Below are 15,154 nucleotides of genomic sequence, written 5' to 3'. Positions count from 1 at the left end.
TGTGTACCCCTGTAGCCTGAGCACTCATGTAGCTGGCTGGATCAGCATAGAAGCCCAGGGAAACCTCTGCTGGGGGAGGAGCCCCCATCCCCTGCACCTTCATCCCATAGTACTTTTCTCCACAACAGAGGGCTCATCGACATCTTCAACCTCTATTCTGTATTTTGTCCCCCAGTGCCCCTCACCCCCCACTGGTGGTCTGTGCCCAGTCTTGCTGGGTGGGCACCTTCTCTGTAAGCCATCCCCTTAAGCATAACAGAAGGTGATGCTCAGTCCCCCTCTGATGTTTCCAAGATTAAATGAGGCCTCAAATGTCTATGAAGGGTGGGGCTGTGTTGATTAGGATGTGAAAGATGAAGAAGGAACACTGGTAGTTAAGACGGGCACGTTGGCATGCTCCTAATCCGCCCATTCTAGACAGAAAGGCAAGAAAAAGGAGCCTCAAGTCAATCTCAGTGATCTTTAAAATTGGAACAGAAAACAGTAAATGTAAATTAGAGTAAGTCCACAGCTTGAATGACTCAAGGCTCAGAAAACCCATATGGTCATGTTCGTAAGTCATCAGACCCCAGGCCCAGCTCCCCGCTCAGCCATACAGCAGGCACCTACCCTTTGGCTGCAGACCATCGCACGACTGTATCTTTGTCCTTCAGCCCAACCAGCAGCTGCTCTGGAAGAACACAGGAAAGCAGATCCGTGAGCTCCTGAGTCACTGCCTCAACTCGCAGCTTCAGACGCCCATCCTGTACTTCACTGAGAGTACCATAGGGGAAATTACATTAAAAATCTTAATTCCAGGCCCTGGACGGGTAGTTCAGTGGACAGAGTGTCATCTTGGCATGCCGAGGTCACAGGTTCAATCCCCGGTCAGGGTACATATGAGAAGCAACCAACGAGTATACAACTAAATGGTACAACTGAGTGGAATTACAAGTTGATGCTTCTCTCTCTCTCTCTCTCTCTCTCCCCCCTTCTCTCCCTTCCCCCTCTCTCCTTCTCCCTCGTCAATAGAAAAATTATTTTTAAACATATTAATTCTAGTTATAAGAAAAAATATTTCCTTCTCTATGGTTTTAAATCATTTGAAGCAAATTTTTGCCATTGTTCCTAAGAAGCAGATCTACTCATCACAGTAACCATGAGCAGAAAGTAACAGAGAGGCTGGAGTTAATGGTGACCTCACACAGGTGAGGAAGCCTTCCCAAAAAACACAAGAGAAGCCCTATCAGGATGGGGTTTTGGGGATGGGTCAGATCTTAGGAAAAGTCACGCAAAGGCCAAAAGTTGGGATGGCACCACAAAAGGGCTTTGCAAGACCAGTGGGTGGAAACCTTGACAAAGGACACCAGTCCACTTGGGAAGGCCTGACCTGGAGGAGAAACAGGAGCCTATCCATGCAGATGAGTTTTCTGTGACAGGCAGTCTGGGGCTCCAAGAGGTGGGGAACAGCAGGTGTGGACAACTCCACCAAGAAACCTACTGTGACAAGGAAGAGGCGGCAAGTGCTGTCCTTCACCACAGGGAGCCCAGCGCAGTGTATGCCATAGCATGAGCCCACAGGTAGGAATGGGAGACCTCAATTAAGAGTCAGGTAGAGGCTGGCCCTATGGGTGGCACCTGGTCCACAAGGCAGGGGTAGGGGATCAGGCTCTACTGATGACTCTGCCCCTGTGTGCAGCACAGCTGCCACCTGGGGTGAGAGTGGGGCCAGTGAAGAGCTCTGCGGGGTGAGTGTGGGCAGCTGCAGCCAGGGAAGCACTTGGAGTTCCAGTTGAGGCCTGCGGGAAGGACACTGGGAGGACTGAGATGCACAGTGAGGTGAAAATAGAGGGCCACCAGTGGGAGACTCTTGGGCTCCAACAGCCATAGGCATGGATGTTCTCATCAGGCCAGGACTGGACTGCAGGCCAGTGGCCATGTGTTCAACAAATAGCAAGGAAGGTCACATGACACCAGCACAAAAGGGAATAAGGCAGTGTAGTCAACTGAACGACCTCAAAGCCACCACTGAAGCAAGCAAGGCAAGAGCCTGCTTGCCAAGACAGCCACTCCAGGCAGGTCACGCACCTATCACGCTCTCCACCTCCTCAGGGATGTCGTAGCCCTCCTCACTGTCAGGAGTCTCAGCGTGCGTCCAGGGCTCCCTCTGACTCTGGGTGCAGACCTGCAGGTTAGCAGCCAAGGAGCGGCAGCCACGCTGGTACCTGCAGGGACCACATGTGACCTCAAACCCAATGTCATAGCTCGTTGTCTAGCAAACAACCTTGATGACTAAAATCGACAATTGAGTATCTTAATCTGTGGAAAATCCATGTGTTTACAGAGACACAATGGAAGTAAGAAAACAGTATCCACTGTCGTCAGCCAAGATTGCCAGAAAAAGATAACAGCCTAACCTTAGCCACAGAACACAGACCCATCAGAAATCCTCATGTGCCGTCACGTCTGTCACGTCTTCGGGGTGGAAAGGCAAGTGCTAAAGCAGCAAGGTGGCATTCAAACGCCCACGGACCTCATACTGTCATCACCCAGGTGCTCTAGCTCTTCCACTGCCAGCTCCACCATCCACAACCCTCTTCTTCACCCGCCAGCACAGGCTGGCTCAGCTGTATGATTCCACACAGCTCCTGACACCCTCACTGCCTCAGTTTTCCCACCTGTGAAATGATGTCCTACACAGAGGGCAACAAGAACAGACGAGAGGATGTCCATAAGGCACTCAGACCAGGGCCTCCTCTTCTGGAAGGTAGAGAGCACAGACTTGATTCAGGGGTAGCCAGGATGGGCTTGGGGCATTAAAGGTGCCCAAGTGGAGCCTGGTCAGGTGGCGCAGTGGATAAAACGTCGACCTGGAAATGCTGAGGTCGCCGGTTCGAAACCCTGGGCCTGCCTGGTCAAGGCACATATGGGAGTTGATGCTTCCAGCCTCTCCCCCATCTCTCTCTCCTCTGTCTCTCTCTCTCCTCTCTAAAATGAATAAATAAAATTTAAAAAAAAAAAAAAAAAAAAGGTGCCCAAGTGGAGTTACAGTAAATGCTGGGGACCACAGCCTGAGGGCAACTCCAGAACCCAGGACGCAAACACCAGCTCACACACTTAATCCCCTACTGGGGTGCAGCCAGACCCAGTGACTGGCTTTTACAGGACATGCCTCTGAGATGAGCCTTAAAAAGACTGGCTTGTGTCTCCTGCTCCTTGCTGCCCTTTGGAAAGGCGGGATTGAGGGGTGGGGGTCCTGAGACAATGACAGGAGCTCACCTGGATGCTAGGTCTACAGAGTCTTGAGATGGCAGAAGCCCAGTGACACCTTCAGGAAGCCTTGTGACAGCCCCTGACCAGATGGCCCAGCATAGGCACACCCAAATCCCTGACTCACAGAAAAGGTGGCATTAAAAATGCATTGTTTCAAGCTTCTAAATCTTGGGATACTATTACATAGATGTGATATTGTGATTTATAATAAATATACAGGGTGGGCATGAGGAGGTTTACAGTTGTGTGTTAAATAGTTTGTTCTTGAATTATCAATTATTATATTCTCCACATGAACTATAAACCTACTTTTGCCCCACCCTGTATATCTGGTCTCAGTCTATTCCTAGATTAATTCTTTTGTTATGCTAATGAAGTGACTTTTGGATACCACCTAAGGAAGGGGGCTGGTTGCCAGGAAAACCACACATGTGGCTGGAGGCTTAGGGAGGGGAGAGGGGCAAGAGGTTGAATCAATCAGCAATGGTCAATGATTTAATCAATCATTTCAGTGTAATGAAGCCTCCATAAAAACAGGGCTTGGAACGAGGTTTGGACAGCTCCAGAGATAGGGAACACGGGGAAGAGCTGGAAGGGTGGTCCTGGCAAGGGCATGGTAGCTCCACCCCTTCCTACACTTGCCCTGTGCATCCTTTTATCTGGCTGTACCTGTCTTAAGCCCTTTTATAATAAACTGTGATCTTGTTAAGTTCATGTTTCTCTGAGTTTTATGAGCCACACTAGCAAATCAATCACACTCAAGGAAGGGGGGTCATGGGAACCTCTGATCTACAGCCAGTGGGTCAGAAGCACAGGTAACAACCTAAACTTGAGATTAGCATCTGAAGGGAGTGTGGGGCAATCTTGTGGGACTGAACCCTTAACCCAGTGATTCTCAAAGTGTGTGCCTTAGAAGATTTCCAGGTGCACCCTATGGTATTCCAGAGAAATATGTGCCTGTTGGAGACCAAAAATCCAACAGGATTTTTGGAGTTTAGATTTTTGGAGGACAGAAGTGTGGGGAATTGGCTGCAAGTTAACAGTCTGCCCAACCCCCCACCTTACTTGCCTGATTAGGTTGCAAAAGGCTGTTAAGCTGTGGTGCTGGATTGTTTACACTACTCCCCATGTTCCCGGAAAGACTGGAGGTGAGTTTCTTCTATCCTTTGTTTGGTGTAAAGTTAAGATGATATGTATGGTGGGGGTTTTCTGCACTCAACACAATTAGGAGTAAAAAGAGAGGAATTCTTCAATGTATTGACAAGGAAATGAGAGCTTGCCTTTCAAATATATGCCCAAACATTGAAGAAATCGTTAGGACACATCAGGCTCATGTTTCTCATAAACACAGGAATGAAAGAACTTAACACATTTATGCTAGGACCTGCTGAATTTACTACATCTTACTAAGAATGTATCTATATATATATATATATATATAAAAAGATAACGTTTTTGTCATTTTTTTATTTAACCCCCTCTTTTTTTACAAATTCTAAAAAGCATAACAAAAAATGTAACATAAAAATGTTTTTTAATGTCAGAATAAATTTAGTTTTGTCATATTTATTTCGTTTAATTACCATAAAAGCACACTTGGGCTTTTTTTTTTTTTAATTTAATATTTGACTTAGCCTGACCAGGCGGTGGCGCAGTGGATAGAGTGTTAGACTGGGATGCGGAGGACCCAGGTTCAAGACCCTAAGGTCACCAGCTTGAGCGCAGGCTCATCTGGTTTGAGCAAAGCTCACCAGTTTGGACCCAAGGTCCCTGGCTTGAGCAAGGGGTTACTCGGTCTGCTGTAGCCCCATGGTCAAGGCACATATGAAAAAGCAATCAATGAACAACTAAGGTGTCGCAACGAAAAACTAATAATTGATGCTTCTCATCTCTCTCTGTTCCTGTCTGTCCCTATCTGTCCTTCTCTCTGACTCTTTGTCTCTGCAAAAAAAAAAAAATTGACTTTATAACATTTCTCAGAAATTTGTATATAGGGTGCCTACAATTATTTGTAGAATTTTAAATGTGCCCCGACTTCAAAAAGTTTCAGAACCACTGCCTTAACCTGTGCCATCTGAAGCTATCTCCAGGTAGATGGTGTCAGAATTGAGTTAAACTGCAGGACACCCAACTGGAGTCACAGAATTGCTTGGTATGAGGGGAAAAAACATCATAGCTGGTGTCAGAATCAGAGTAGCAACAGATACCTAGTAAGGGAGAATATTACCAGCCATCACAAGACTGTCATCAAGGTCACAAGGCATCAACACAATGCCTCATGAGCAACAGGCATGCACACAAGGGCTGTCATCTTCTATTCTCAAATGAGTACACACATCAACTACTTCACAGGAAGAGCACTCACCTCAATATTCAGAAACCAGAAAGCAGACGGAACTATAAAGCTGACTGACTTAAGGCTGTCATCAGCCTTACCTTTGGCTGTAAATAACTACTACACCTGGACAAGGTAAATAAACTGACCACTGGCAGGGACAAGGTGACAACCAAGGCAGGGCTACAATCCCTCAGAGCAGAGAGCCCCATGTGCACACCATCCCAGCTTCACCTCTGCTTCTTCCTAAAAGGTACTTCCTGTTAGAGTCAAAGAAGAGAGCAGCAGTCTTGCCAAGTAGAAGAAAACATTCATGACTACTGAGATGGCTTGTATTTAGGAACAGATGAGAAGGAACCTCAATATTCTGCATCAAGATCTCACTGGACCTTGGTGACCCTATGATGTGCTACTGCAAAGCCAAACCCAGAGCACTGCCAGAGAGCAGCTGGAGAGAGCAGAGTTTAGAGGTGATACGATGCTCGGGAGTCACTGAGATGTGGGCCCAGCAGAAGGGGACTGACATGTAAGCACCAGAAGTGAGGAGCATAGTGCTCCAGGAGAAAAGAAGTGAAATAAACTCACCCTAACAGGCCCACATGGAGACCAGACAGGAGGAAGCAGCAGCACTGAAGGACTAGCCTGCCAGACAAACTGCTCCCATAAAGGGAAAATAACCAATAAGAAAATGATGATGCTCAAAGATGTAACAAAAATCTAACATTTAAAAAAGTACAAAAGGAAGAAAAGATGGAAGAGAGAAAAACAGTGAGATGACACATAAACCCAACCATGTTAATAATTACATTAAATGTGCATAAAAAATAGAATAAAACACAATGATGCTGACTAAATTTTTAACAAACAAAAAAAAATAATGCTAAAAAATTTTTCTTCTCCTATAAATGTATAGTATTTCTGGCTAATTTTATGTGTCAACCTGACTGACTCAGATTCCCAGACATTTGGTCAAACATTATTCTGGCTGTGTCTATAAGGGTGTTTTTAAGATTTGATTTATTGATTTTAAAGAAGAGAGAGGGAGAAATGGGCGGGGGGGGGGGGGGGAGCATCAATTCATAGTAGTTGCTTTTCAAATTTGCCTTGACCAGGCAAGCCCAGGGTTTTAAACCAGTGACCTCAGCATTCCAGGTCGCCATTTTATCCACTACACCACCACAGGTCAGGCTGAGGGTGTTTTTGAATGAGATTAACATTTAAACTGGTAGACTGGATAAACCAGATTGCCTTCCATAGTGTGGGTAGGACTCACTCAATCAGTTGACGGCTTGAAGAGTTCAAACAGGCTGATCCTCCCACAAGTCAGAGGGAATTCTACCTGCCTTAAGATTCTAAGTGAAACATCAGCTCCTCTTGATGTAGAGCCTGCCAGCCTTCAGACTGGAACCACATTATCAGCTCTCCTAGGCCTCCAGCTACCCAACTCACCTGCAGATCTAGGGACTTGCCAAGCCTCCATAATCACATGAGCCAATTCCTTCTAAGAAGTCTCTTTACACATACCTTATTGTTTGTTTCTCTGGAGAACCCTAATTCAGCACTGAACATTATCTTTCTACAGCATTTTGGAAACTAACATTTAGTCTCATAAGCTTCTGAAAGATGAAGCTGTATGCAAAACACCCAAAAGGCATTTCAGCAAAATATCACTGAGACACAGTACACATCTTTGGAACTTGCCACAACAGGAGACAAAAACTGATGTAAACTTAAGTCAAATATCTCCACCCAAACCATGCAAAATAATACTTAAATAAAACTGAAAACTGTTAAAAACACAGGACCCCAGCATAGTAGAAAAGCCTGTTTCCGGGGGAGCCACTAATTCAAAAGCCATCCACTAATTGCAACAGGCGACCTACAGACATTTAAGACACTGTTTCCATCAATAGGCTTTCTGAATAAACCTTAAGGAATGAGCTTGTTTTCTTTGAAAGAAGCCTAAGATTCAGACTTATCACTAATCAAAATAGAGCTTTCCCCACAGCAAGCCCAAATCAGTGAAGCTATACTGCACACTCAATGTCACATCAAGTGCAAAAATAAGCTTTTCTTGACATCACTGCAGCTTCAGCGATTCTAACCAAAAAATGTAGAATCAGGAAAAAACCAGAATGAACACTGTTCCTTTCAAAATAAGAAACATCAGGAAAAAATGAAAGCAGAAGACACTCTAGCAGTCAGTCTACTTCACCGTGGCCACCAAACACACGGGACACAGACAGTCACATCAGCCTCACTGCTGACAGATGCTCAGGCCACACAGGTTTAAACCTTGGTCTACCAACCTCCATTTCGCCATCCTGGGTTTCAGGAAGGTCAGGCCAAGCCGCTGCACAAGCTTCACCCCAAGTTTCCGGAGCAGGGTCTGGTTGCTGTCAGAGAGCCTACAGTGGTCCAGGCACCCAAGTACAGTGGCAGCTGCAAACAACAGCACATGTGACTCAGTTTAGTGGAAGAATTTATAAGCACCCTCAAAGTACACCATCTATATTTGACATCTACAACATTAAAACCAAACGTTACCACAGGCCTCTCCCACAAATGCAGCGATGGCCTAAATTTACACCAAAACCCCAGAGCCCTGCTTCACGAAGACTCCTCTGTCCCACGTCCTTGACCATATGCAGCAAGAGTGCAACATGCTCAACTTCCTCCCTGAAGCAGCAGACTGGAGGTTAGAAGAGTGGAGAGAAGTAGCTCTTAGTGAAGACAACACGACACATATGGCTCTCAGGTCTTCATGCTGTTTGCTGTTGTTTTACAGGGGAGCCCAGCATCAGGCAGGGGGGTAACAGCAGCAGGTGTGAAGCTGCCTTCCAGGAGGAGTCTCCATAGGCAGGGAAATGCTGCCAGGCCATTTGGGGGTAAGGTGGGCATTGGGGAAGCCAAAGCCAGGACAGCACATGGGATGGCATTTCATGTGAAAGACAAGGAAAGCAGGGTTTCAAGACAATTATAATATCATCTGAGTACTTTCCTAAAAGACCCAGTGTGCAATGACTAACCAGGTATAACTGACTGTAACTCAAAACAGATGCATGTTCTATGTGCATAAGTCCACAGGAGACAATATGAGAAGATGGTGGTGATTACTGCTTCTTTTCTCAGGTGTGATAATGATACCAAGGTTATGTCTTCAAAAAGAGTCCCTAACTATTAAGAGATACACATTGAAATAGACAAAGAGGAATGCAGGTGTCTGGTGGGTGAAAAGGAGCAGGATGAACAAGAATGCCATAAACTAAAATCAGAAGTCTGGGAGTTCACTGTACCATCATTCTCTCTGCCTTTATACATGCTACAAATTTTCCATAATGAAAACTTTTATTTTTAGGAAATAACACTACTGTTCAGCCCTGGCTGGGTATCCCAGTAGTTAGAGCATTGTCCCCATACACCAAGGTTCTGGGTTAGATCCCTGGTCAGGGTGCATACAGGAACCAACCAATGTATATGTAAGCAGAACAACAAATTGATGTTTCTTTCTCTCCTCCCCACTTCCTCTCCCTAAAAATCAATAAATTTTTTAAATTAAAAAAAGATATGCTACATTCAAATCTGATTTATATACACACACACACACACACACACATATATATATATATATATATTTTTTTTTTTTTAAGAGACAGAGAGACAGGAAAGGAGAGATGAAAAGCATCAACTCATAGTTAGAGGCAACTTAGTTGTTCATTGATTGCTTTCTCCTATGTGCCTTGACCAGGGGGTTGCAGCCAAGCCAGTGACCCCTTGCTCAAGCCAGCAACCTTGGCTTCAAGCCAGCGACCATGGAGTCATGTCTAGGATCCCATGCTAAGATGGCAACCCCACTCAAGCTGGTGAGCCCATGTTCAAACCGGAAGAGCCTGTGCTCAAACTGGCAAACTCCAGGTTTCGAGCCTGGCTCCTCAGCATCCCAGACCCATGCTCTATTCACTGCACCACTGTCTAGTTAGACTGAATCATATATATTCTAAAATAGAAATTCCTCTAGCCCTGGCCGGTTGGCTCAGCGGTAGAGCATCGGCCTAGCGTGCAGAGGACCCAGGTTCGATTCCCGGCCAGGGCACACAGGAGAAGCGCCCATTTGCTTCTCCACCCCTCAGCCGCGCCTTCCTCTCTGTCTCTCTCTTCCCCTCCTGCAGCCAAGGCTCCATTGGAGCAAAAATGGCCCGGGTGCTGGGGTTGGCTCTGTGGCCTCTGCCTCAGGCGCTAGAGTGGCTCTGGTCGCAACATGGCGACGCCCAGGATGGGCAGAGCATCGCCCCCCTGGTGGGCAGAGCGTTGCCCCATGGTGGGCGTGCCGGGTGGATCCCAGTCGGGCGCATGTGGGAGTCTGTCTGACTGTCTCTCCCTGTTTCCAGCTTCAGAAAAAATAAAAATAAAATAAAATAAAATAGAAATTCCTCTAGGTGCAGGTAGTGAACCTCTCTGCAGCAAGAATCGTGTACTTATTTCTATAAATTGAGGCTGAATCTAAAAATTAAGAGAATGAGGTATAGGACAAAAGATGTGGCTACTGCTATTGTAAGAATACAGCCTAAACTGACTCAGGGAGTGAGCCAGAGACTCCAGGCTCTGTCTACATCACCAGATCCTCAGAACTCAGACCTCCCATACAAAGTCCAAGTGTTTGATTATTAAAATACACACACACGCAACAAAAAGAACTACAGAACTATGACAGATTACAAATACAGTAAAAGTTACAGATTTCTGCATCTGTGAATAAAATGGTAAGGAGACATAATCATTTGTGAACAAACTCACATCACAAACACCCTTTTACAAATGAGCCTTACCATAGGGTACACAGTCTTCACGTTTTCCATGCTTAAATATCTGTGCCTTTAAAAAAAAGAGGTTTTATTAAAATATTGCAGATTCATACAATTTTAAAACATTATCAGACCAATCTTTGCATTTTCAGGAATTTTTCTTCTGAACACTCACCACTGGATAACAAGTTTCTGCCTGACCTGTGGTGGCGCAGTGGATAAAGCGTCGACCTGGAAATGCTGAGGTCACCGGTTCAAAACCCTGGACTTGCCTGGTCAAGGCACATATGGGAGTTGATGCTTCCAGCTCCTCCCCCCTTCTCTCTCTCTCTCTGTCTCTCCTCTCTCTCTCTCTCTCCCTCTCCTCTCTAAAATGAATAAAAAATTTAAAAAAAAAAAGAATAAGTTTCTGTACATGATAAAAGAAGGAATTAGAAATGAGAAGAAACCCTCCTAAAGGGCATCATAAATAAAGGCGCACTCACTCACTGGGGGAGGAGATTAAGGGCACAACCTTACCAAGAAAGAGAATAAAGGCATCTTACTAGTTTTTTTCAATTACCTGTGCATAAAGAAAGATATCCAAGTCTAAAAGCTGCAGGCCAAAGTGTCTCACACAAAGGGAAGACCCAAGTTGTTCCTGAAGTCTCACCCATTCTCAGTTGACAAAGAAGGGCCTTCCTATTTCTCGAACACATTTGCCTCTTCCTGCGCTGCCAACACATCCCACTCAGCAGCACTAGTCATCTGAGCCCATGGGACAGATGCCCACAGGGGTCCCTAGCCTAACACCTCCAGCTTACATCCCCTATAACCAGGGAACACCTCCAAACTCAGACCTTTCAATCCCCTGAATTCTCAACCTGAAATTTTACCTTCTGTTTTTGAGTTTGAAGACAAATGGGACAATTCACACAAGCATCCAAACCCCTGAAGCACAGAATCCTGGAGCTGAGCACCTCTGAAACACGCTCATCAGGTTCTTCTCCTTCAAAAACAGTATTTAACTGGCAAGGTGGGAAATGCTTCTGTTTCAGACCATCTGAAAGTATGTGACCCATTTGCACGTAACTCCCTGTCTCAACACCAGGTCCTAACTGTCAAGGAGCTGCTCAGCCAAGGAAAAGAGGACTTTCCTAATATCTAGGTCAATAGTATATCACACAGAGACTATCCCCACCCCACCAGACCTGGGCCCGTGCAACCATGGATGCTCCAACCTGCACTAGAGAGAACAGGCTACAGGGCTCAGTTGTCTCTTGGAAGCGGCTCAACTGCCTCACCCAGCACACAAACAGCAGACTCGTCTCCTCCACTCCCTTCCTGGACCTGGGGCACTCTATAAGATATTCTACAAAGCCCCTCAACAGAAGTTATGCTTTCTTCCACTCTTTCTACCAGTATGCCTCCATCAACTCAACCCCGAAACCCTGAACCATCCAGAGTAGAAAGTTCTGTGCATGCCAACAACTCTGTGACCTGTACACTATAAACACAGAGGATCCATTTCTACAATGTGCTGGGAGCTAATAAAAGGCAGGGCAGGACCCTGGACTTTCACGGGCCTCATCTGTAATGCATTTGTGACTTGATAAACCATTTGTATTATGACAAGGGAAGAGTTACCTGGATCCCTAAACTTTTTCCCAGTGAATTTTTAAAGGAGTCAGGAAGGTGGTTCAGCTGTATTAATCTGTGCATGAGTGAAATCACCCAGGGTAAAACGCCCATGGCTCTAACAGAAAGTCAAAACCGTACAAATTACAACCTGTATTTAAATCTAACAACAATAGGGCAGGATCTTGATCAATGGACTATCAGAAAAAGAATCTGCACAATATCCCTTCATAAGGGCACTAGTACTGCAGAGCAGAAGATGAAAGGCCTCCAACAGGCAACAATATTCATATCAAAGTGAATACTGTTGATCCTGAAAGATGCAAACCAATGACTCTTGATCAACATGGGTTTAAGGGCACCAATTACCCGGGAGTCAAATATCTGCACACAACTTAAGTTGGCCTTCTGCACACAAGGACTCCCAACCTACGACCAAAAAATAGAGTCGACATTTGAACAGATGTTTAAAATCCACATGTAAGTGGGCCCACACAGTTCAAATCCATGTTGTTTAAGGGTCAACTATCATTGTAAAGACAAAACCTAAGATATGAGTCAGCGTACAGAACATAACAACAATGTCCAAGTGCAGGCACAACTGGCCAAGGCGGAAGTAGCAGCGGGCAAGGAGGTAGTGGGGAACAGTAGAGCAGTGGGGGTAGGGTCAGGAGACCTCACAGAAAAAAGGTGGCAGAGGAAAAGGAGGTCCAGTCGGGTGTTGTGGCCACAAAAGTAACCAACCAAGGCAACCAACACTGGGAGAGGGCAAGAGTGGCACAAGCCAAGTTGGCAAATGATAGTTTGGGGGCTCATGTCATCCTCAGAACTAGCGAGTGCCAAGGGGAGGTCTGTACTGACGGACCTGCCAAGTCTGCTAAACTCGGAAGCAGCTGGGGAGTGCTCAACTGTGGGGCCAGTCAGACACCACCTGTGAAAAGGCAGGAAGCTGCCTTCTCTGAACCTGTTTCCTCAGTATATAGATTGGGGCAATGACAGTACATACTTCACTGAGCCACTTTGAGAAGAAAATGCAAATTAATGTCAAATGTATCCACCAAAGAGATCAAAAACAAATTCCTACCAAGTAAATATACACATATCCCATTGTTTGTCTGAAAAGTATTTTCTTTTAATTTTAAGAACTCTTTCCTAGGTTTATGTGAAATACAAAATTACACTTAATTTACTCCGTATAAATTCAAACATGTCCAGTTTAATGTACTTTAAACATAAGTCTTGCATTTATAGAATACTTAAATGAGCAGAAACACTGGATTCCTTCCTATCAGGGACTTACAGTAGGGCAAGAGCCATAAAGCACCTGAACACTACCTACAATTCCATGGGGTAGTTGGTGCACATAACGTGCAATGAGACACCCAGTCATGCCAGGCAAGGGGTCAACAGACTCCACTGTGCAGGCAGCTTCACTGCAGAAGCAAGGTCACTGCAGCCAGCTCTCACGGGAGGAACAGGAGTTGCCAGACAGGCGATCCATGTGGACAAGGTAGGACACAAATGGACATAAACGTGCAGCTGGACATAAATATGGAGCACCAGGTCTGAGGAGAAAGCAGGAGATGCCAGACAGCACCCCGAGGCCCATGCAGAAAGGGCACTGACTCAGGGCAAATGTGCACCCCACTCAGTTCAGGCAAGCCCAGATGATGCTGGTACTCTGGCTTCATAATAAACGAGGCCTCCCTTTTATTCTCAAATATGTTTAAATGTTACATGATCACCTTCTGTGGCAAATTCTCTGACACACTCCTCCACATGAACTGGGATACATGGGGTCTCTGTTCATCAACCCTATCCACGGGCTTCCATCTGCTTCATAAACAAGAGCCAGGCAGAAATGACACTGTGACATTAGAGCCCCTGCACCCTGTGCTGAAGTCTCTTGGCCACTTGCTCTCCAGCTGCTACAGTGAGAATCCAGCCACATGCAGAGACACCACATAGGCACCATATTTGACAGGCACAGCAGAGCCCAGCCCTGCAAGTCATCCCCACGGCACCCTCCTCAGCCCAGGCCCCCAAGACAAGCTACTCCTGGGGCCCGGTCTCCCAAACCCACAGAACCCAACAAATAACAGCTGTTATTTTAAGCCACAGGCTTTGGGGCAGGCTGTCACACAAGAGAAAATGAACTCGTTACTTAGGGACTAAAATTTTACCTTGCAGGCAAGGGGACTACTACATAATCCTGCATGCTGTGACACAATTAGATTCTAAATGGACAGATGTGACAATGGTAGCAGTACGGAGGACACATGGAGGGGAAGAAAGCAAAAATGAGGCCTTTCCAGGTAAGCTAACAAGAAGACCCAAATTAGGGCCGAAAGTGTGCAGGAAAGGACGGACACCAAACAGGAAAGAACTGACAGTGCCCTCTGGCTTCACTACTGAAGTTTAAATGTTCTAAACTGCAAAATGCTCTCACATGTGAACATTATTTGCCAAACTTCTGACAGACCAGAAGGGCAGAAGGGGTGAAAAAAGGAACAAAATTCAATTAAGATAGGACTTTCAATTATTGTAGAATACTATGAAAAATTATATGCCACCAAATACAACAATCTAGAAGAAATGGATCAATTCCTAGAACAATACAACCTTCCTAGACTGAGTCATGAAGAAGCAGAAAGCCTAAACAGACCAATCAGCAGGGAGGAAATAGAAAAAACTATTAAAAATCTCCCAAAAATAAAAGTCCAGGCCCAGACGGTTATACTAGTGAATTCTATCAAACATTCAAAGAAGACTTGGTTCCTATTCTACTCAAAGTCTTCCAAAAAATTGAAGAAGAAGCAATACTTCCAAACACATTTTATGAGGCCAACATAACCCTCATACCAAAACCTGGCAAGGATGGCACAAAGAAAAAAAACTACAGACCAATATCTCTAATGAATACAGATGCTAAAATACTAAACAAAATACTGGCAAACCGAATACAACAACATATTAAAAAAATAATACATCATGATCAAGTGGGATTCATCCCAGAATCTCAAGGATGGTTCAACATACGCAAAACGGTTAACGTAATACACCATATCAACAAAACAAAGAACAAAAACCACATGATCTTATCAATAGATGCAGAAAAGGCTTTTGATAAAATACAACACAAATTTAT

General features: G+C 45.2%; 1 protein-coding gene across 4 annotated transcripts in view; it reads right to left on the bottom strand.

The window, feature by feature from the left end:
• The window catches only part of TBCD (tubulin folding cofactor D), a 202,336-nt gene that overhangs the window by 143,624 nt on the left and 43,558 nt on the right, over nt 1-15,154 (bottom strand). For all 4 annotated transcript variants that reach the window (XM_066236166.1, XM_066236169.1, XM_066236167.1 and 1 more), the window contains 4 exons: nt 10,414-10,459; nt 7,897-8,029; nt 2,068-2,204; nt 610-670 (listed from right to left, as the gene is read on the bottom strand). In XM_066236166.1, the coding sequence (XP_066092263.1) occupies nt 610-670; nt 2,068-2,204; nt 7,897-8,029; nt 10,414-10,459 (377 nt within the window). The remainder of the gene's footprint in view (nt 1-609; nt 671-2,067; nt 2,205-7,896; nt 8,030-10,413; nt 10,460-15,154) is intronic.

The sequence above is a fragment of the Saccopteryx bilineata genome, chromosome 6 (assembly GCF_036850765.1).
Source record: "Saccopteryx bilineata isolate mSacBil1 chromosome 6, mSacBil1_pri_phased_curated, whole genome shotgun sequence".
Taxonomy (NCBI): Eukaryota; Metazoa; Chordata; class Mammalia; order Chiroptera; family Emballonuridae; genus Saccopteryx; species Saccopteryx bilineata.
Note: the sequence above shows the minus strand (reverse complement) of the source record. Positions and strands in the feature narration are given on the sequence as shown.